Source organism: Leucoraja erinacea, chromosome 44, assembly GCF_028641065.1.
Source record: "Leucoraja erinacea ecotype New England chromosome 44, Leri_hhj_1, whole genome shotgun sequence".
Classification (NCBI taxonomy): Eukaryota; Metazoa; Chordata; class Chondrichthyes; order Rajiformes; family Rajidae; genus Leucoraja; species Leucoraja erinaceus.
Genome location: NC_073420.1, coordinates 352,631 through 376,530, shown reverse-complemented (window position 1 = coordinate 376,530; position 23,900 = coordinate 352,631). Strand labels below are relative to the sequence as shown.

At 48.5% G+C, this 23,900-nt stretch overlaps 1 protein-coding gene across 1 annotated transcript in view; it reads left to right on the top strand.

Annotated features, from left to right (window-relative positions):
- The window catches only part of frmd8 (FERM domain containing 8), a 41,221-nt gene that overhangs the window by 15,967 nt on the left and 1,354 nt on the right, over window positions 1–23,900 (top strand). Inside the window, exons 6-9 of the mRNA XM_055664767.1 lie at window positions 1,049–1,267; window positions 2,496–2,619; window positions 6,225–6,374; window positions 20,209–20,398. Coding sequence (XP_055520742.1) covers window positions 1,049–1,267; window positions 2,496–2,619; window positions 6,225–6,374; window positions 20,209–20,398 — 683 coding nt within the window. The remainder of the gene's footprint in view (window positions 1–1,048; window positions 1,268–2,495; window positions 2,620–6,224; window positions 6,375–20,208; window positions 20,399–23,900) is intronic.

Sequence of the window (23,900 nt, the reverse complement as noted above, 5' to 3'; positions counted from 1 at the left end):
GACATTGGAGAGAAATAATTCCGGAAAGGGCTCTCTGTTCCTGGGGAAAAAAAGGCAATTTTCCTGCTCAGGAAAAGTTATTTGACTACATCCTGAAAATATTAGACTTGTCATGGCAGAAAAACCAGGATATGGACACCCTTCACCGAAACAGAAACATAGAAATTAGGTGCAGGAGTAGAGGCCATTCGGCCCTTCGAGCCTGCACCGCCATTCAATATGATCATGGCTGATCATCCAACTCAGTATCCCGTACCTGCCTTCTCTCCATACCCTCTGATCCCCTTAGCCACAAGGGCCACATCTAACTCCCTCTTAAATATAGCCAATGAACTGTGGCCTCGACTACCCTCTGTGGCAGAGAGTTCCAGAGATTCACCACTCTGTGTGAAAAAAGTTCTTCTCATCTCGGTTTTAAAGGATTTCCCCCTTATCCTTAAGCTGTGACCCCTTGTCCTGGACTTCCCCAACATCGGGAGCAATCTGCCTGCATCTAGCCTGTCCAACCCCTTAAGAATTTTGTAAGTTTCTATAAGATCCCCTCTCAATCTCCTAAATTCTAGAGAGTATAAACTAAGTCTATCCAGTCTTTCTTCATAAGACAGTCCTGACATCCCAGGAATCAGTCTGGTGAACCTTCTCTGCACTCCCTCTATGGCAAGGATGTCCATCCTCAGATTTGGAGATCAAAACTGTACGCAATACTCCACAGGTGTGGTCTCACCAAGACCCTGTACAACTGCAGTAGAGCCAGTCTGAAGAAGGGTTTCGGCCCGAAACGTTGCCTATTTCCTTCGCTCCATAGATGCTGCTGCACCCGCTGAGTTTCTCCAGCTTTTTTGTGTACTTGCAGTAGAACCTCCCTGCTCCTATACTCAAATCCTTTTGCTATGAAAATATGTCATATGTAAAAGAATACGTGATTCTGTTCCATTCTGTTTGTAGTTGTTTGTTTGTTTTGCATAAAGTCCGCCACTTTTCATTTCACTGCACATCTGGTATGTGTACGTGATGAATAGACTTGACTTGACTTGAAACCTGCTTTCAGGGGGAAAATTGAAACTCTGCTCCCCGCGCACCTGTGCAAGAAGCACGGCGGGCTGTTGGCGGCCTTCCGACCGCGAGGAGCCAAGCACCACAGCTATGAAGAGATGCTGCTCGAGTCATTCAGGCAGCTGGTGGAGGCTGCTGCATGTGAGGAGACGGGGGCACTGAAGCTGCTCTACCACCAGTATCTACAGAAGTGTCACATACTGCTTTATTACGGGTAAGAGGATAAGGGAGGGACCTCATTGAAACTTACCGAATAATGAACTGAGTGGATGAACTATGGAAGCCGCTATAGGTGCATCAAATCCAGGACAAACAGACTCAGGAATAGTTGCTTTCCGAGAATTATATCTACTATAAATTCAAATTCACACATGCACTGACTACACCGCCCAACACGGACTTCCATCTGTATATATGTATATATGTATGTAGCGCCGCAGAATTTGTGCACCTATTCCACCCCCCCCCATCTCCCTTCTGTTTTTTGTTTTTTCTGTTTCTTGTTTTTTGTGCTAAATTGTATGTATGCACTGAGTACGAGCAGCTTTCAGTTTCACTGTACATGTATAGTGACAATAAATGGCATATCATATCATCGTATCATATCATATGTGAAGAGGATGTTTCCATTAATCAATCAATCAATCAATCAACCTTTATTGTCATCTTGCAAGCACCAGTTGTACAGTGCAAAATGAAAAGACGTTTCCCAGTGAATAGCGGAGCATCGCACATGAAATTTAAAACATTCCACACATAATAACACTAAAAAAGAATCCAGTCCCTGATGGAACAGTATAAATAGTTAAAAACACAACGTTAAAATACAATAAACCAATCATAAAAAAAATGCCCGGGGCCGCTGATTTGAGTGGCCAGTGCCAGTTATTAAAGTGTCCGTGCCAGCCGCAGAATCAAGTGACTGTGAGTACAGAGTGACTGTTTAGCAGCCTCACAGCCTGTGGTAGGAAGCTGTTTAGCAGTCTTGTAGTCCGGGCTTTGATGCTACGGTATCTCTTGCATGATGGCAGGAGATCTAGGTGTATGTGGAGGGGGGGCAGTTTGTCCTTAGCAATTCCCTGAGCTTTTTTCAGACAGCGGCTCTGGAAGTGGGAGAGTCTAGAACCAGATCGGAGCAAAGGGCGTGTCCCACTTTCACGACCTCTGCTGAGTTTGCCCTTGACTCGTACTCGCAGCATGGTGGTAGGTAGGCCGTGATGCTAATTGTAGTGGTGTTGCTTGAGACTATGTTCCCAGTCTAATATTCTCCCAAGTAGGTACCTTAATACTACCTCGCAAAAGTAACATTTGTCTGAAAGTGGTACTTACTGACCAGGAGTTGAGTCGGCAACAGATTCAGTCTGAAGACCTGAAACGTCACCTGTGAATGTGTTCCTTTCTGTTGCTCCGTGCCCCTCACTCCTGTACCTCTTTGCTTTTAGCTCTGCAATGTTCACCGGCCAGATTGACAAACCCGTTCAGAGTTTTCTCCAGCGGAATGGACGTAAACCTGTAACGATAGCGATCAGCCTGGATGGTGTATCTGTCATGGACAGTAAGGAAAAGGTATCATTCATGTTGTCCACTACCTGCTGAATTACCCAATTTTTTTTTTCTCTGTAAGCCACCTGGGATGTCATGACTTTCATCTGAAGAAAGACTGGATAGACTCGGCTTGTACTCGCTAGAATTTAGAAGATTGAGGGGGGATCGTATAGAAACTTACAAAATTCTTAAGGGGTTGGACAGGCTAGATGCAGGAAGATTGTTCCCGATGTTGGGGAAGTCCAGGACAAGGGGTCACACACAGTTTAAGGATAAGGGGGAAATCTTTTAGGACCGAGATGAGAAAAACATTTTTCACACAGAGAGTGGTGAATCTGTGGAATTCTCTGCCACAGAATGTAGTTGAGGCCACAGTTCATTGGCTATATTTAACAGGGAGTTAGATGTGGCTAAAGGGATCAGGGGGTATGGAGAGAAGGCAGGTACAGGATACTAAGTTGGATGATCAGCCATGATCATATTGAATGGCGTTGCAGGCTCGAAGGGCCGAATGGCCTACTCCTGCACCTATTGTCTATGTTTCTATCTGCTGTTTCTTGGTTCCACTGAAAAATTCAATACTGCTGGTAATATTATTTTTCTGCGGCAAAATAGAACCTTCCCGCACTCAATTTTGCCTTTGGGTTTTATGGTGCTTTCCAACTACATAAAGTTTTTGAAAGGAGCTCAAATACGTTCATTTTGAGAGACTGAACGTTCTATCTTGAAAACATCCTTTTGGCAGAGCAAGATAGGCCACTCCTCCGAAATCCAATGGACTGACGTGTAGTCTGTAACGGAACGTCACGGCCGCCATTTGTTTATGCAAAACCTGACATCTTTGGTACTGTGTACGGACTCCACAGTTATCCAATCTGCTCTTACATCAGGTCGCAGGGAAAAGCAAAGATACTAGAGGCTCCTCTACTATCTGTGGGGAAGGAGGACATTTCCTCCACTCCTGAGTTGATCCAGGACTGATTCTCGGTCGGTCCCCCCCCCCCCCCGATACCAGATGAAGGCGGCCAGCGGGAGAGCCTCAAGCGTCTGCCCGTGGTCGGCGCTCCTGAGGCAGCGGGCAATGCTCCTCTAGTATCTTTGGTGTAATCCGTTCCAAAGATTGATCCCCTCTTTGGTGTAATCAGTGTTGTAGGGAACAGTGTGTTATGTAGCATCGATCACTTCACATATTTAGTTAATGGTATTGTAAATGTTATTAATATTGTAAATTGCAGCTCAGTAAAATGGCGTCATGTCATACTACGCTTTTTTCGCAGAGAAATTGCAGCTCAGTAAAATGGCGTCATGTCATGCCCATGTCATACTACGCTTTTTTCGCAGAGAAATTGCAGCTCAGTAAAATGGCGTCATGTCATGCCCATGTCATACTACGCTTTTTTCGCAGAGTGGCGCATCTTGCTCTGCTTTTGGGTAGTGGGGAGGAATCTAACCAAGGCAGTCCCAGCGAACTTGATAAAAAATATGACTTATAAGCGATCTTTCCGAGGAGCAGCGTCCCAGATCCCAGCCCCAACGTGCAACATTTTGTACCAGTCGATTGGCAAATCAACAGCCTGATTCAGGACCTGTGAAGGATAGGGCGAGGCGACAATGCCATACGATTGGTTTAGTTTTGTAATATAGCATGGAAACATAGAAACATAGAAATTAGGTGCAGGAGTAGGCCATTCGGCCCTTCGAGCCTGCACCGCCATTCAATATGATCATGGCTGATCATCCAACTCAGTATCCCATACCTGCCTTCTCTCCATACCCCCTGATCCCCTTGGCCACAAGGGCCACATCTAACTCCCTCTTAAATATAGCCAATGAACTGGCCTCAACTACCCTCTGTGGCAGAGAGTTCCAGAGATTCACCACTCTCTGTGTGAAAAAAGAAACAGGCCCTTCGGCCCACCAAGTCCGTGCCGACCAGCGATCACCCGTAAGATCGTTCTATCCCACACGCTAGGGTGAATTTACAGAAGCCAATTAATAACCCTGTACAGACGCCAACCATAGTGTGGATTGAACCCGGGTCTCTGGCGCTGTAAGGCAGCAACTCCACCACTGTGTTACTGTGCCACCCCACATTGGGGAAATAACTTATTTGTGTAACATGGGCTTCACATGCAGTCAGTATAACGTGCGTGGGAGGGAGCGTTGTGGAAGCAACAATTTACAGGTGGGCCCCCTCCACCTCCATTGACCAAGGGGGTTGGCATTACCCTGCTCAACTACCATATAACATATAACCATATAACAATTACAGCACGGAAACAGGCCATCTCGGCCCTACAAGTCCGTGCCGAACAAATGTTTTTCCCCTTAGTCCCACCTGCCTGCACTCGTACCATAACCCTCCATTCCCTTCTCATCCATATGCCTATCCAATTTATTTTTAAATGATACCAATGAACCTGCCTCCACCACTTCCACTGGGAGCTCATTCCACACCACCACCACTCTCTGCGTAAAGAAGTTCCCCCTCATATTACCCCTAAACCTCTGTCCCTTAATTCTGAAGTCATGTCCTCTTGTTTGAATCTTCCCTATTCTCAAAGGGAAAAGCTTGTCCACATCAACTCTGTCTATCCCTCTCATCATTTTAAAGACCTCTATCAGGTCCCCCCTTAACCTTCTGCGCTCCAGAGAATAAAGACCTAACTTATTCAACCTATCTCTGTAACTTAGTTGTTGAAACCCAGGCAACATTCTAGTAAATCTCCTCTGTACTCTCTCTATTTTGTTGACATCCTTCCTATAATTTGGCGACCAAAATTGTACACCATACTCCAGATTTGGTCTCACCAATGTCTTGTACAATTTTAACATTACATCAGAGTCAGAGTCAGTCAATTTAATTGTCATTTGGACCCCTAGAGGTCCAAACGAAATGCTGTTTCTGCAGCCATACATTACACACAAATAGACCCCAGACACAACACAATTACATTTTACATAAACATCCATCACATAGCTGTGATGGAAGGCCAAAAAAAACTTATCAGGTACCATCCCAGCTTCTATACTCAATGCTCTACATTGCTCTACATCTACTAAACTACATTGAGTCTGAAGAAGGGTCTCAACCCGAAAGGTCGAGTCTGAGGAATGGTCTCGACTCGAACCGTTGCCTATTCCTTCCCTCCATGGATGCTGCCTCACCCACTGAGTTTCTCCAGCATTGTTGTCTACCCTGCTTAACTAGACTCGTTTGAACCAGCGAAAGCTGCTTAAGGGAGCATGGCTTCCTGTTCGTTTGACTAAAATACTGGGCTGAAATTTAGCCTGATGCTTGCCGAGTTAGTGCAGCGATCATCACGCACTCCTCTTTCACACAGAGGGGGGGGGGGGAGGGTTTCATTTGGTGACCCTGGTCCCCACACAGTGATCTGTGGAAGTCCACTCCTGGGTCGAAGGTGTAGGTGTTTGGTCTTGGTGGTCCATTAGATGCGGCTCCATCATAGTCCACTGCGGGAGAGACTTAGGGGCTAATCAAACTAATCCTGGCCAACATTGAAGGGAGAGAGAGGAGGAGAAAAGGGCCTTTGATCTTTCTGGAGTTGATTTTGGTATAATCTGCGTATCAATTGAATCCTGTTGACTCTGCCTTCTTCCCTCAGTGTGTGCTGTTGGCTCTGTGCTATCATGAGCTCTCCTGGGAATATACCTCCTCTGAGGACGAAGACACTGATGACATCTTGTGGCTGGAATTCGATGGAGAGGAGGGGGGAGCTATTGTGAACAAGCTTCTGAAGATATATTCTAAACAGGTACCATGAGATTCCCATTTAAAATGCAGTAGCGTTTGTAGACGATTAATAATTTTCAGAATGATATTTTTTTTTTTTTTGCCGTCTTATGGGTTTTCTCTTAAACAGTGAGCCTTGGGTCCAAATGTTTAAGGGCCTGTCCCACTTACGGGAATTTTTTCGGCGACTTGCCGGCACCCGTCATAATTGCAGGGGGTTGCCGAAAAATTTCAGCATGTTGAAATCTAGCGGCGACCTGGAAAAGGTACGACACTTTGGGCGACTACTCGTGATCACACGGGTGTCGCAGGACAAGTAGTCGCCCAAAGAGTCGCGCCTTTTTCTGATCGCCTCTGGATTTTCAACATGTTGCAAATTTTCCGCAACCTGCTCCGACTATTGATCAAGAGGGAACTGCAGATGCTGGAAGATCGAAGGTACACAAAATTGCTGGAGAAACTCAGCGGGTGCAGCAGCATCTATGGAGCGAAGGAAATAGGCGACGTTTCTGGCCGAAACCCTTCTTCAGACTGATGGGGGGGTGGGGGGGGGAGAAGGAAGGAAAAGGAGAGGAGGAGGAGCCCGAGGGCGGGCGGATAGGAGGGTGGGAGGAGACAGCTAGAGGGTTAAGGAAGGGGAGGAGACAGCAAGGGCTAGCAAAATTGGGAGAAGTCAATGTTAATGCCATCCGGGTCTCATCATCTCAGAACCAGGGGCCACACAGTCTTAGAATAAAGGGGAGGTCATTTAAGACTGAGATGATGAGAAAAAACGTTTTCATCCGACTATTGATCCCTGGGATGGCGGGACTGTCATATGAGGAAAGATTGAAAAGACTAGGCTTGTATTCACAGCAGTTTTAGAAGGATGAGGGGGGAGATCTTATAGAAACATATAAAATTATAAAAGGACTGGACAAGCTAGATGCAACAAAAATGTTCCCAATGTTGGGCCAGTCCAGAACCAGGGGCCACACACACACAGTCTTAGAATAAAGGGGAGGTCATTTAAGACTGAGATGATGAGAAAAACCTTTTTCACCCAGGGAGTTGTGAATTTGTGGAATTCCCTGCCGCAGAGGGCAGTGGAGGCCAAGTCACTAGAAGGATTTAAGAGAGAGTTAGATAGAGCTCTAGGGGCTAGTGGAGTCAAGGGATATGGGGAGAAGGCAGGCACGGGTTATTGATAGGGGACGATCAGCCATGATCACAACGAATGGCGAATGGTGCTGGCTCGAAGGGCCGAATGGCCTCCTGCACCTATTGTCTATGTTTCTATGACTATAACGGGTGCCGGCAAGTAGCCGAAAAAAGTGCGACAGGCCCTTTATTCTGGGCTCAACGTATTCTGCACAGCCAGTGTATAAGTAATAAGATTGTCACCGTTTCAATTTATTTTGGAGAAGAAAAAATCCTGATGACTGTGGGTCTTGTATATGTTTACATACTAGTAGGCCCCTCTCGGTCATGACTGACCATGGGTGATGCATCCTGGTCGGATGCAAGCTTGGGCGATCGATGTCATATGGAGGACAGGCTGTTGCCCATGCAGCACGTCCCCCCCCCCCCCCCCCCCCTCTCCATGTCGCTGATCGATCCAAAGGAACAGCAGGGCCGTTGCAGTTCGGCACCAGTGCCGTCGCAGGAGCTGCCAGAGTTGTAGACAACGACGAACTGCCTTAGGGGCTCCGACTACGGATTTTCTTAAGGTTTACTCCTGGAGCCTTTTCCATGACTGGATAGCACTGGCCACAAGGCAGTGGAGGTTTCAACTCAAGAGTTTTCCCTCTCCTAGATGGACTGCCTTCCCAGGCTGACGAGCCCCATCTTCCCCGAGACTCGTGGGGGCGGGAGCGTCTACCTTCCCGTGCAGGTCTATAGCACCTGCCTACTGACTGGTCTAATTTGTGGACCGAACCTTTTCACCAGGGTGGGCGTGTCAAATACCAGAGGGTATAGCTTTGAGTTTCGAAGAGGAAAGTGGAGGGGTGTTTTTTTTTTTTTAACATATACGGATAGGTGCCTGGAACGTGCTGCCAGGCTTGTGGGTATATATAGTAGTGGTGTTCAAGAGGCTTTTAGATAGGCACTCAAATATGTTGCGATATGGAGCGTGTGGATCCACTGATGATGACTCCTGGACTTAGACGGTAGTTGGGGTAGGTTGTGAATAGTCTGTTTTCATTGACCATTTAAGAACAATCGGGTAGCCAGAGGCATGGAGCTTTTGTGTTCACCCTTGGGTGAAGCCTGTGGGCAAAGTTCGCTCGTGTGTCAGGCGGCGTTCTGCCATCGCTTTGCCGCAGCCAGCGCCACGTCTGGGCCCCTGCGGAGATCGTCCGCTGTGCGTGCCTCTCCGCCGCAAGTCAGCCGGTGGGCCGTTGTCTGTACCTCTCCACAGTTGCACTTGTCGGAGTCCGAGAGGCCCCACTTCTTCAGGCGGAGTCCGCTGCGTCCCACTCCAGTGTGGAGGCGGCTTAGGGCTTTCCAGGTAGTAAAAGGCAGGTGGTCCCCTGGCGCAGGTGATCCCCCGGCGCAGGTGGTCCCCCGGCGCAGGTGGTCCCCCGGCGCAGGTGGTCCCCCGGCGCAGGTGGTCCCCGGCGCAGGTGGTCCCCGGGCGCAGGTGGTGTCCCCAGGTGGGCGCAGGTGGTGTCCAGGTGCAGGTGGTCCCGAGGCGCAGGTGGTCCCCTGGCGCAGGTGGTGTCCAGGTGCAGGTGGTGCCGAGGCGCAGGTGGTCCCCTGGCGCAGGTGGTGTCCAGGTGCAGGTGGTGCCGAGGCGCAGGTGGTCCCCTGGCGCAGGTGGTGTCCAGGTGCAGGTGGTGTCCGGGCGCAGGTGGTGTCCCTGGCGCAGGTGGTGTCCGGGCGCAGGTGGTCCGGGGCGCAGGTGGTGTCCTGGCGCAGGTGGTGTCCGGGCGCAGGTGGTGTCCTGGCGCAGGTGGTGTCCTGGCGCAGGTGGTGTCCTGGCGCAGGTGGTGTCCGGGCGCAGGTGGTGTCCTGGCGCAGGTGGTGTCCTGGCGCAGGTGGTGTCCTGGCGCAGGTGGTGTCCGGGCGCAGGTGGTGTCCTGGCGCAGGTGTTGTGCGGGCGCAGGTGGTGTCCTGGCGCAGGTGGTGTCCTGGCGCAGGTGGTGTCCGGGCGCAGGTGGTGTCCTGGCGCAGGTGGTGTCCGGGCGCAGGTGGTGTCCGGGCGCAGGTGGTGTCCGGGCGCAGGTGGTGTCCGGCGCGCAGGTGGTGTCCGGGCGCAGGTGGTGTCCTGGCGCAGGTGGTGTCCTGGCGCAGGTGGTGTCCGGGCGCAGGTGGTGTCCTGGCGCAGGTGGTGTCCTGGCGCAGGTGGTGTCCTGGCGCAGGTGGTGTCCGGGCGCAGGTGGTGTCCGGGCGCAGGTGGTGTCCGGGCGCAGGTGGTGTCCGGGCGCAGGTGGTGTCCGGGCGCAGGTGGTGTCCGGGCGCAGGTGGTGTCCGGGCGCAGGTGGTGTCCGGGCGCCATATGTTGTTTGGTTTTGGTGCCTGGCATGGTTGGCTCTAGTTCCGACTCTTCAGGTGTATCTTGGCATGCCGGTGATTGTACGACGGATGATGCTGGTCTGTGTCCGCATGGAGGTGTTCTACTGCAGCTGCCCGATCACGTCTTCGAGATGGTTCATCGATGCCTGCCAGTACACAAGTGCAAAGTAGTTCATGGAGTGGTGGGACCAGGCATCAGAGGTGCAATTGAAGAAAGTGGATCAACACACACAAATGTATGGTGATGGGAAAGCACAGATGAACAAGCTAGACACAGGAAACATGTTCCCGATGTTGGGGGAGTCCAGAACCAGGGGCCACACACACACACACAGTTTAAGAATAAGGGGTAAGCCATTTAGAATGGAGACGAGGAAACACTTTTTCTCACAGAGAGTTGTGAGTCTGTGGAATTCTCTGCCTCAGGGGGGCAGTGGAGGCTGGTTCTCTGGATACTTTCAAGAGAGACCTAGATAGGGCTCTTAAAGATGTCGGATTCGGGGGTTATGGGGAGAAGGCAGGATCGGGGATGATCATATTGAATGGCTCAATGGGCTGAATGGCCTACTCCTGCACCTATTGTCTATTGTCTATTGAAATATTAACATAGAGCACATGGGCCTAATTTGCTTGTTTCTAAGATACCCTGTGGGTGACGTCCAAGCTATTTGAACCAGACTGCTCCTGGGAGAAACATAGAAACATAGAAACATAGAAATTAGGTGCAGGAGTAGGCCATTCGGCCCTTCGAGCCTGCACAGCCATTCAATATGATCATGGCTGATCATCCAACTCAGTATCCCGTACCTGCCTTCTCTCCATACCCCCTGATCCCCTTAGCCACAAGGGCCACATCTAACTCCCTCTTAAATATAGCCAATGAACTGGCCTCAACTACCCTCTGTGGCAGAGAGTTCCAGAGATTCACCACTCTCTGTGTGAAAAAAGTTCTTCTCATCTCGGTTTTAAAGGATTTCCCCCTTATCCTTAAGCTGTGACCCCTTGTCCTGGACTTCCCTAACATCGGGAATAATCTTCCTGCATCTAGCCTGTCCAACCCCTTAAGAATTTTGTAAGTTTCTATAAGATCCCCTCTCAATCTTCTAAATTCTAGAGAGTATAAACCAAGTCTATCCAGTCTTTCTTCATAAGACAGTCCTGACATCCCAGGAATCAGTCTGGTGAACCGTCTCTGCACTCCCTCTATGGCAATAATGTCCTTCCTCAGATTTGGAGACCAAAACTGTACGCAATACTCCAGGTGTGGTCTCACCAACACCCTGTACAACTGCAGTAGAACCTCTCTGCTCCTATACTCAAATCCTTTTGCAATGAAAGCTAACATACCATTCGCTTTCTTTACTGCCTGCTGCACCTGCATGCCTACCTTCAATGACTGGTGTACCATGACACCCAGGTCTCGCTGCATCTCCCCCTTTCCCAATCGGCCACCATTTAGATAATAACGTCCAAGCTATTTGAACCAGACTGCTCCTGGGAGAAACATGAGCATTTGAAGGAAATGCAATAAATATTCCATCTAGCCATTCACTATTCATGCAGCGCCTTTTGTTAACAAGTATTATACCATCACCGTGGACCTGCCACAGGTTCACATCACCTTGTCTCCATTTTGAGTTCCCAGCCTTTTGTGTTATTTTTGTTCTTCAAAAGAACTGAAGGCTTTTGCTTCAGGGAGCGGCTGTGAATGAATAATGGAACTGTCAGAGAATAATTGCAGGTGACTACTCTCAAAAGCTAACTGGGTAAATTAAGCCAGTAATTATTTTAAAATATGTGGGCCATTGACTGAGGGTAAAGTTTCAAGTTTTTCTTCCCACGTTGTTTAACTACCTAGATGGACCAGAAAATAGTACATAATTGCCTGCAATTATCAAGTATTTTGGATGGAGTTATGGCAAGTGATATGAGCGCCAAACTGGCTAGGATAGGGGTGGGGAACCTTTGGCCTTAAGGCCGCATGCGGCCTTCTAGACTATTAGGTGTGGCCTTTTGCATGAATCCAAATTTTGTAGAACAAATCCTTTTATTTTTATTAATATGTTTTTTTTCGTCTTATTATTTTAATTTTAATCTTAAAATGAACGTATTTAAAACACCAAATAATAATAATAATAATAATAACTTTATTTATAAAGCGCTTTTAGACAACATCAGTTACCACAAAGTGCTGTACATGGGAAATCAACAAAAAGTTATTACAAACTACTAAAACCATTAAGACGACAGGACTATAAAAACAGTAAAAAATTAAAAGACATTAAAAGCACTAAAACAGGAACAATGTCTCAGCCAGTGTCGAAAGCCAGTGAATAAAAGTGAGTTTACACCAAAGAGTAAAAGAAGATCCAATTATATAATCCTCCCCGAATGACGGCCACAGTTAAAACATTGAGGTTTAGGAGATTGAGAGGGGATTTTATAGAAACTTACAAATTTCTTAAGGGGTTGGACAGGCTAGATGCAGGAAGATTGTTCCCGATGTTAGGGAAGTCCAGGACAAGGGGTCACAGCTTAAGGATAAGGGGGAAATCCTTTAAAACCGAGATGAGAAGAACTTTTTTCACACAGAGAGTAGTGAATCTCTGGAACTCTCTGCCACCGAGGGTAGTTGAGGCCAGTTCATTGGCTATATTTAAGAGGGAGTTAGATGTGGCCCTTGTGGCTAAGGGTATCAGGGGGTATGGAGAGAAGGCAGGTACGGGATACTGAGTTGGATGATCAGCCATGATCATATTGAATGGCGGTGCAGGCTCGAAGGGCCGAATGGCCTCTACTCCTGCACCTAATTTCTATGTTTCTATGTTTAGTGTTTAAGAAGGAACTGCAGATGCTGGAAAAATCGAAGGTAGACAAAAATGCTGGAGAAACTCAGCGGGTGAGGCAGCATCTATGGAGCGAAGAAAATAGGCAACGTTTCGGGTCGAAACCCTTCTTCCGACTGGTTTCAGACTCTTCTTCAGACTATTAGCCCTGTCCCACGGTACGAGTTCATTCCAAGAGCTCTCCCGAGTTTTTGCCCTGATTCGAACTCGGAGACTTAAGGTAATGGCCACTCGTCGGTACTCGGGGCTCTCGTGGACATTTTTCTTCTTGTTGAAAAGTCTTAACGAGTCTTCCCGTGCTTACCTGCCGTTAGCGAGTCTTCCCGAGTACCTGCCGTTAGCGTTACGAGCCGCTAAGAGACGTCCCCGAGCTCCGACGTACCCGCTACGTTCATTCTCCGTGCTTACCACGAGTTTGATTTTTTTTAAACTCGGGAGAGCTCTTGAATGAACTCGTACTGTGGGACAGGGCTTTAAGTCATGAGGGCTATTTTAACAAAATAATGTACATTGTGAAGTATATCTGATTGAAGTTTCTTGGATGTAGCCTTATTAGATGACAGCTAACTTAATGTGGCATTCCAACATGAAAAGGCTCCCCCACCACAGGCTAGGATAGCCCTGGACAGACAGAAAATGCTGGCGTAACTCAGCGGGTCAGGCAGCATCTCTGGAGAAATGGAATAGGTGACGTTCTGGGCTGCGAAGCTTCTTCAGGCTGAGCCATGGGAGAGAGAATGAAAAGGTACAGAACATATCAGAGCTGGCACTGATGAGTCGGGCACTGTGGAGCTCACAATGTTCTTCAGCTGTGGAAGAGGTGATGATGAAAGGGTACAAACAGTGAAACTAGCAAGAGGACTGGGGTGGGGGAGGGACGTAGAGAGAGGGGGTGCAGAGTTTATTTGAAGTTAGAGAAGTCAAATATAGAATTACAGAATTCACAGAAACTTTTCTGTAAATTATAGAATGTACAGAATTCATACCGCTGGGTTGTATGCTGCCCAACCAAAATATGAGGTGCTGTTCCTCCAATTTGTGTGCGACCTCCCTCTGATAGCGGAGGAGGCCCAGAACAGAAAGGGCAGTGTGGGAATGGGAAGGGGTTAAAGTGTTTGGCAAGCGGGATATCGCATCGGCCAAGACAGACTGAGCGTAGGTGTTCAGGATCATCCAGGTCACCCGAGTTTGGTTACTTGTTGGTGCTGCCGTCGGTGTAGAGAGAGTACAGAGGAGATTTACTAGAATGTTGCCTGGGTTTCAACAACTAAGTTACAGAGATAGGGTACACAAAAAAGCTGGAGAAACTTAGCGGGTGCAGCAGCATCTATGGAGTGAAGGAAATAGGCAACGTTTCGGGCCGAAACCCTTCTTCAGACTGATCGGGGGCGGGGACAAGAAAGGACAAAGGAGGAGGAGCCCGAAGGCTGGGGGATGGGAGGAGACAGCAGGGGGACTGAGGAAGGGGAGGAGACAGCAAGGACTAACAAAATTGGGAGAATTCGATGTTCATGCCCCCGGGATGCAGACTCCCCAAACGGAATATGAGGTGCTGTTCCTCCAATTTCCAGTGCTGCTCGCTGTGGCCATGGAGGAGACCCAGGACAGAGAGGTCGGAGACGGAGTGGGAGTGGGAGTTGAAGTGCTGAGCCACCGGGAGGTCAGCTTGGTTATTGCGGACCGAGCGGAGGTGTTCGGCGAAACTATCGCCCAACCTCCGCTTGGTCTCACCGATATAGATCTGCTGACATCTAGTTACAGAGATAGGTTGAATAAGTTAGGTCTTTATTCTCTGGAGCGCAGAAGGTTAAGGGGGGACTTGATAGAGGTCTTTAAAATGATGAGAGGGATAGACAGAGTTGATGTGGACAAGCTTTTCCCTTTGAGAATAGGGAAGATTCAAACAAGAGGACATGACTTCAGAATTAAGGGACAGAAGTTTAGGGGTAACATGAGGGGGGAACTTCTTTACTCAGAGAGTGGTAGCGGTGTGGGAATGAGCTTCCAGTGGAAGTGGTGGAGGCAGGTTCGTTGGTATCATTTAAAAATAAATTGGATAGGCATATGGATGAGAAGGGAATGGAGGGTTATGGTATGAGTGCAGGCAGGTGGGACTAAGGGAAAAAAAGTTGTTCGGCACGGACTTGTAGGGCTGAGATGGCCTGTTTCCGTGCTGTAATTGTTATATGGTTATAGATAAAATAAGGGGGCACAATCTCACACACTCCCTTGGACGAAGAACAGGGGGGAAAAATACTTGGGTCTGGATTAGACAATAGATAATAGGTGCAGGAGTAGAGGCCATTTGGCCCTTCGAGCCAGCACCGCCATTCAATGTGATCATGGCTGATCATCCACAATCAGTACCCCGTTCCTGCCTTCTCCTCTGACTCCGCTATCTTTAAGAGCCCTATCTAGCTCTCTCTTGAAAGCATCCAGAGAACCGGCCTCCACCGCCCTCTGAGAATTCCACAGACTCACCACTCTCTGTGAGGAAAAAGTGTGTCCACTTCTCCGTTCTACTTGCTCATTATTCTTAAATAATTTGGATTGCTAGAAGATTGCTCCTGGGTTGAGATTTTGTGCAGAGCATGTTAGGCTGTGAGGACCCACAGTGGATCAGGCTGCCACCATTCATTGCTTGGCCATTGAACAGTGCAGGCAACTGGAGCTATGGTCATTTTGCTTTCTTCATTCAGCGGTGTTGACAAGACCAGCGTTTATTGCTCTTTTTCAAAAAAAGTTTATTTACATATTTACGATATGAACGGAATATTTACAGAATTCAAAAATTCTATTAAGACACTGCCACACTTGTCCGCGATGTACTCCCAGCCTGTGGTGCTTAATGATGGTGGAAGGCATCTGGAAAGCCAGTGGGGCCATGTGCCCCTTCTCCAGGTGCAGCCGGGTGAGGGTGGGTCCTCGGAAAGGGAGCGTTTCTTGGTTTCTTGTTTTCTTAGTCCTCCAAAATATTCCAAATGGGATTTAAACTGGAGGTGGTACCTCATCTCCCCCTCCCCCACCCATAGAAACATAGGAATTAGGTGCAGGAGTAGGCCATTCGGCCCTTCGAGCATGCACCGCCATTCATTATGATCATGGCTGATCATCCAACTCAGTATCCCGTACCTGCCTTCTCTCCATACCCTCTGAACTAAGTTACATAGATAGGTTGAATAAGTTAGGTCTTTATTCTCTGGAGCGCAGAAGGTTAAGGGGGGACCTGATAGAGGTCTTTAAAATGATGAGAGGGATAGACAGAGTTGATGTGGACAAGCTTTTCCCTTTGAGAATAGGGAAGATTCAAACAAGAGGACATGACTTCAGAATTAAGGGACAGAAGTTTAGGGGTAACATGAGGGGGAACTTCTTTAGTCAGAGAGTGGTAGCGGTGTGGAATGAGCTTCCAGTGGAAGTGGTGGAGGCAGGTTCATTGGTATCATTTAAAAATAAATTGGATAGGCATATGGATGAGAAGGGAATGGAGGGTTATGGTATGAGTGCAGGCAGGTGGGACTAAGGGGAAAAAACATTTGTTCGGCACGGACTTGTAGGGCCGAGATGGCCTGTTTCCGTGCTGTAATTGTTATATGGTTATATGGTTATATGGATCCCCTTGGCCACAAGGGCCACATCTAACTCCCTCTTAAATATAGCCAATGAACTGGCCTCAACTACCCTCTGCGGCAGAGAGTTCCAGAGATTCACCACTCTCTGTGTGAAAAAAAGTTCATCTCATCTCGGTTTTAAAGGATTTCCCTCTTATCCTTAAGCTGTGACCCCTTGTCCTGGACTTCCCCAACATCGGGAACAATCTTCCTGCATCTAGCCTGTCCAACCCCTTAAGAATTTTGTAAGTTTCTATAAGATCCCCTCTCAATCTCCTAAATTCTAGAGAGTATAAACCAAGTCGATCCAGTCTTTCAGATTCAGATTCAGATTCAATTTTAATTGTCATTGTCAGTGTACAGTACAGAGACAACGAAATGCATTCTTCGTAAGACAGTCCTGACATCCCAGGAATCAGCCTGGTGAACCGTCTATGCACTCCCTCTATGGCAATCTTGGATTCGGCGCAAGTGTGTCGGAAGTAAGGCAGTAAAATGGCACCGACAACTGGTGCCTCTTGTGTAAAGTTGATCTCAGTGCAGAGTTGGGCTTGTTGTCCTGGCGGCGTTCCAGGGTCGGCCTCAAAGCCAGCAACCATTGTTGGGCTTGTTTCCATGGAGAAATCCCTGGTTGGGCAGCTATACAAAGGGAGGGGGGAGGGAGGAGGGGGAGGGAGGAGGGGGGGGGGGGGGGAAGACTGGTGTTATTGCATTCGTGAGGTGGTATTGAGGGGGCTGGTGGACTCCAGGCAGGACTGCCGACAAGTGGAGCCAGCACTGTCTTTTCCGAGCAGCGAGCCACTTGTCATAGAACATGGTACAGTACAGCACAAGAACAGGTCCGTCAGCCCACAATGTCTGTGACAAACATGACCATCACTTATCGACCAGCACATAACCCATAACTGGAGTTTAGAAGGATGAGAGGGGATCTTATTGAAACATATAAGATTATTAAGGGGTTTGGAACCGCTAGAGGCAGGAAACATGGTCCCGATGTTGGGGGAGTCCAGACCCAGGGGCCACACACACACAGTTTAAGAATAAGGGGTAACATAGAAACATAGACAACAGGTGCAGGAGTAGAGGCCATTCGGCCCTTCGAGCCTGCACCTCCATTCAATATGATCATGGCTGATCATCCAACTCAGTATCCTGTACCTGCCTTCTCTCCAAAACCCCCTGATCCCTTTAGCCTTTACGCCATTTAGAACGGAGACGAGGAAACACTTTTTCTCACAGAGTTGTGAGTCTGTGGAATTCTCCACCTCAGAGGCCGGTTCTCTGGATGCTTTCAAGAGAGAGCTAGATAGGGCTCTTAAAGATAGCGGAGTCAGGGGATATGGGGAGAAGGCAGGAACGGGGTACTAATTGGGGATGATCACCTTGAATGGCGGTGCTGGCTCGAAGGGCCGAATGGCCTCTACCCCTGCACCTATTGTCTATTGTGGATGATCAGCCATGATCACCTTGAATGGCGGTGCTGGCTCGAAGGGCCGAATGGCCTCTACTCCTGCACCTATTGTCTATTGTGGATGATCAGCCATGATCACATTGAATGGCCGTGCTGGCTCGAAGGGCCGAATGGCCTCTACTCCTGCACCTATTGTCTATTGACATATCCCTCCAATCCCTGCATATTCACATGCCTATCCAAAAGTTATTTTAAATACTACTAACATATCTGCGTCACCCCCCTCACCCCCGGCCGTGCATTCCAGGCACCCACCGCAAAAAAAACCCAAAATCTTGCCCAACACATCTTAAAGTTATGCCCTCTAGTATTTGATTTTGGGGGAAACGGATCGAACTGTCTCTCGTAAGTCGCTCTGATTATCAGATCTTCCCGCAGCCTCTGGCCACCTGCGAAATCAATCCAAGTCACCGGTCCACGGTAACACCATGGCAGCCCCGTTTGGCCGAAGATTGCGTCCATCCTGAGCCGTGGGTGATTTATTGCTGGATTTGTACCAGCTTTCTCCCTCAGCAGTGGGTACAAGCCAGGGTTCTGGCACGCCAGCACTAAAAGCCCTGTCCCACTGTACGAGTTCATTCCAAGAGTTCTCCCCGACTTTACCCCGATTCGAACTCGGAGATTTACGGCAATGGCCGCCCGTAAGTACTCGGGGCTCTCGTGGACATTTTTCAACATGTTTTTGAAAAATCTTCACCAGTCTTCCTGAGCTCACCTGCCGTTAGTCAGTCTTTCCGAATACCTGCCGATAGCGTTACGAGCCGCTAAGAGACGTCCCCGAGCTCCGACGTAAGGGAGGTTCTACTGCAGTTGTACAGGGTCTTGGTGAGACCACACCTGGAGTATTGCGTACAGTTTTGGTCTCCAAACCTGAGGAAGGACATTATTGCCATAGAGGGAGTGCGGAGAAGGTTCACCAGACTGATTCCTGGGATGTCAGGACTGTCTTATGAAGAAAGACTGGATAGACTTGGTTTATACTCTCTAGAATTTAGGAGATTGAGAGGGGATCTTATAGAAACTTACAAAATTCTTAAGGGGTTGGACAGGCTAGATGCAGGAAGATTGCTCCCGATGTTGGGGAAGTCCAGGACAAGGGGTCACAGCTTAAGGATAAGGGGGAAATCCTTTAAAAACGAGATGAGGAGAACTTTTTTCACACACAGAGTGGTGAATCTCTGGAACTCTCTGCCACAGAGGGTAGTTGAGGCCACAGTTCATTGGCTATATTTAAGAGGGAGTTAGATGTGGCCCATGTGGCCAAGGGGATCAGGGGGTATGGAGAGAAGGCAGGTACGGGATACTGAGTTGGATGATCAGCCATGATCATATTGAATGGCGAATGGTGCAGGCTCGAAGGGCCGAATGGCCTACTCCTGCACCTATTGTCTATGTTTTTATGTAACCGCTACGTGCATTCTACGTGCTTGCCACAAGTTTGTTTTGTTTTTTTAACTCAGGAGAGCTCTTGGAATGAACTCGTACAGTGGGACAGGGCTTTTTATGGTAGTACACCTCTCCATGCAGCAAGCCATAATGACACCTTTAGCATTGATTCCACAAACACTCTGATTCTGGGGATGAATGTTAAGCACTAAGTGAGGTGCTGGTGCCGGCGGCCAACTGCAATGGTGGGATTTGAACCCACGTCTCTAGATCTCTGCTCCGTGTTCTTTGCTTGGTCGTCCGACAATTCGGCCACAGCACTTCCGATTCCGGGGCGAGGGTGAGGGCACGGCATATTGAGGCTATTGTACTGTATTGTATATCTTTATTGTCATTTCCTGAGTATTCACATACCCAGAGGAAACAAAAAAACGTTGCTCAACCAGTGTCCATTCAGTGTGCATGAAAAATAAATAGAAATTTAAAAAAAATACATGTTTCATGAACAAATTTAACACTCTACTAAACATTCAACAGCCGTTCCGACCGGCAGCGGCACAACAGTGGCTCTGCTGCAGTGTGGGGGTTTGTGCGCGATGCTTGGCAGGGGGCAAAGTCCATTTAACAGTCTTATAGCCTGTGGGAAGAAGCTGAGGAGCATCCTGCTGGTTTTGCAGCTAATGCTCCTGTACCTCTTCCCAGATGGCAGGATGGAGAAAATGTCATGCGATGGGTGGTAGGGGTCTTTGATGATGGAGATGGCTCTGCTGATACATCTCTTCCTGTATATGTCCAGCAGGAAGGGGAGTGGAGCACCAATAATCCTGCTGGCGGTCTTCACAATCCTGTCTAGTTGGTGCCGTTCGTACGCCTTGCAGCTCCCGAACCAGGAAGTGATGCCGTATGTCAGTGTGCTCTCGACAGTCCCCCTATATAAAAAGTCCGTAGGTGTGTAGAGGGGAGGCCTGCTTTACGTAGTCTTCGGAGAGGGTGAAGTCGCTGCTGGGCTCTCTTGATTAATGCCAGCGTTTGTGTACACAGGCAGAGCTGATGAGCGGGATGATCGAGTACTGCATCGACTTCAACGGCGCCGCCGAGACGCCGCCAGCGCAGGACGCCGTCGTCGCCAAGCCGCCACGGCCAAAGGAGAAGCGCGGCAAGCTGAAGCGGCAGAACAGCGTGGTGTGCAACCAGATCCACCAGCTCTTGACCATCGACTATGTGGAGGAGGGTAGGTGGCCTTCTGCTTCTTGCATATGGCGCGCACAGCCTAAAGTTGTCGGACAGCTTGTTCTATTTGATTGTGCACGCCGGGTTGATTGCATTTGTCGAAATACCACGTGAAGGTTGTATCTCCCACCCTGTAGGTGGCCTACAAGATGTGAACTGATTTGCAATCCCTGTGTTGATTAGGGGTCTTTGATTCATCTCGATCAGGCATCGGTACAGTGTGAATCACTGAAGCGGGTCTCTTTGGGCCATCGAGTCGGCACGGTGGCACAGCGGTTGCTGCCTTACAGCGCCGGAGACTCTGGTTCGATCCCGACCACGGGGGCGGGAGTTTGTGCGGAGTTTGTACCTTCTCCCCGTGGACCCGCGTGGGTTTTCTCCGGGATCTTCGGTTTCCTCTCACGCTCCAAAGACGTGCCGGTCCGTAGGTTAATTGGATTGGTATAACAGTGAATTGTCCCTAGTATGTGTGGGATAGGATCGCTGGTCGGCGTGGTCCGAAGGGCCTGTTTCTGCGATGTATCTCTGAACTAACAACTCAGTCCATGGCAGTTCCTTGTGGAGCATGGCTGTTCTATTCCATAAGCCTGGATATTACTTGTCCTTGTGTGATTCCAATTTCCTTTCCAAAGCCCTAGTAGACTCTTCCTTGCAGAGTTTCTTTCTTTAGACTTTACCTATGCACTACAGCATGGACACAGTCCCTTCGGCCCATCGAGTCCGCGCCGGCCAGCGATCACCCCGTACTCAATAGGGGCAATTTACAATTTTACCAAAGCCAGTTAGCCTACACATCTGTACAACGTTGGAATGTGGGAGGCAACCGGAGCGCCGGAAGAAAACCCACGCAGTCACGGGGGGGGGGGGGGGGGGGGAGCGTGCAAACACCACGCTGACAGCACCCGTAGTCGGGATCGAACCCGGGCCTCTGGTGTGCAGTGTGTGCTTGAGTGACAGGCTAGATGCAGGAAGATTATTCCCGATGTTGGGGAAGTCCAGAACAAGGGGTCACAGTTTAAGGATAAAGGGGGAAGTCTTTAAGGACCAAGATGTGAAGAAAAAAAAAATTCTCACTGAGAGTGGTGAATCTGTGGAATTGAGAGGGGTTTTAGAAGATTGAGAATTTAGAAGATTGAGAGGGGATCTTATAGAAACTTACAAAATTCTTAAGGGGTTGGACAGGCTAGATGCAGGAAGATTGTTCCCGATGTTGGGGAAGTCCAGGACAAGGGGTCACAGCTTAAGGATAAGGGGGAAATCCTTTAAAACCGAGATGAGAAGAACTTTTTTCACACAGAGAGTGGTGAATCTCTGGAACTCTCTGCCACAGAGGGTAGTTGAGGCCACACAGTTCATTGGCTATATTTAAGAGGGAGTTAGATGTGGCCCTTGTGGCTAAAGGGATCAGGGGGTATGGAGAGAAGGCAGGGACGGGATACTGAGTTGGATGATCAGCCATGATCATATTGAATGGCGAATGGTGCAGGCTCGAAGGGCCGAATGGCCTCTACTCCTGCACCTATTTTCTATGTTTCTGCCATCCCGTCTCCCGACACAAGGGGGTGCCACTCGTTCGTTCATAATGTTGTACACCCCAAGTGGTCTGTCTGCCAGCATTCCAGGACATTAAACCAATGACCAAGTTTGCATAAATCTATAAGAAACAATGGATTCGGAGAAGAATAGGCAATGATTCACTATTCTGAGTAAAATAAGTCAATTATTAGCCAAGTGCAGCGAAAGCTCTGGACTTCCAGGACTGTGGGAGAATGGAATTGGATCGTAGTCCGAACTCGTGAATCGAATCGAGGACAACAGTTTAAATCAGGCTGCTTTGGCTGAGGAATATCACAAGTAACTCAAATGTTTAAGAAAGAGCCGCAGATGCTGGAAAAATTGAAGGTAGACAAAAACGCTGGAGAAACTCAGCGGATGAGGCGGAGTTATATATAACCATATAACAATTACAGCACGGAAACAGGCCATCTCGGCCCTACAAGTCCGTGCCGAACACTTATTCTCCCCTAGTCCCATCTACCTGCACTCAGACCAAAACATAGAAACATAGAAAATAGGTGCAGGAGTAGGCCATTCGGCCCTTCGAGCCTGCACCGCCATTCAATCAAGTCAAGTTTATTTGTCACATACACATACGAGATGTGCAGTGAAATGAAAGTGGCAATGCTCGCGGACTTTTGTGCAAAAGACAAACAACAAAACAACCAAACAAATTATAAACACAATCATAACACACATATTCTTTTACAATATGATCATGGCTGATCATCCAACTCGGTATCCTGTTCCTGCCTTCTCTCCATACCCACTGATCCCTTTAGCCACAAGGGCCACATCTAACTCCCTCTTAAATATAGCCAATGAACTGTGTGGCCTCAACTACCTTCTGCGGCAACCCTCCATTCCTTTCCCATCCATATACCTATCCAATTTATTTTTAAATGATGAAATCGAACCTGCCTCCACCACTTCCACTGGAAGCTCATTCCACACAGCCACCACTCTCTGAGTAAAGAGGTTCCCCCTCATGTTACCCCTAAGCTTCTGTCCCTTAATTCTGAAGTCATGTCCTCTTGTTTGAATCTTCCCTATTCTCAAAGGGAAAAGCTTGTCCACGTCAACTCTGTCTATCCCTCTCATCATTTTAAAGACCTCTATCAAGTCCCCCCTTTAACCTTCTGCGCTCCAGAGAATAAAGACCTAACTTATTCAACCTATCTCTGTAACTAGATGGAACCGGAAGGGTCTCGACCCGAAACGTCACCTATTCCTTCGCTCCATAGATGCTGCCTCACCCGCTGAGTTACTCCAGCATTTTTGTCTACCTTCAAATAACTCAAATATCTCGGTACCCTAATGGTGACAATAAATTCGAACTTGAACTTGAACTATCTGTAAATGAAAAAATCCTGGAGATGGCTTTGGCACGAAATGTCTGAAGAAGGGTTTCCAGCCCGAAAACGTTGCCTATTTCCTTCGCTCCATAGATGCTGCCTTGCCCGCTGAGTTTCTCCAGCACTTTAGTCTACCTTCAGCACCAAAGATGTTTGCTAATTGAAGTCAGCCCCACATTGCTGTTGCAACACCCATTTGCAACAATCTCGACCCGAAACGTCACCTATTCCTTCGCTCCATAGATGCTTTTCCCATTGAGAGTAGGGAAGATTCAAACAAGAGGACATGACTTCAGAATTAAGGGGCAGAAGTTTAGGGGTAACATGAGGGTGCCGGCCTGTCCCTGATGTCTCAAACTAGTAAGATTGCGAGAGCAATCTTGGGATAGTAGAAGCTCATTAATCACTAACATCCCAATCATGGATCTCACGGTCCTCTAGAGGAGCCCGCTGACACGATGTTTGTGCATCCCTGCTTGCTTGCCCCTGCATGGTGACATTCACTGTTGCTGCATGTTGTTAAAGAGGCAATTTCCCCCCCCCCCCGAATCTTGCAGCAACTTGATCTAGTTCAAAAGCACGCCTGCAGGT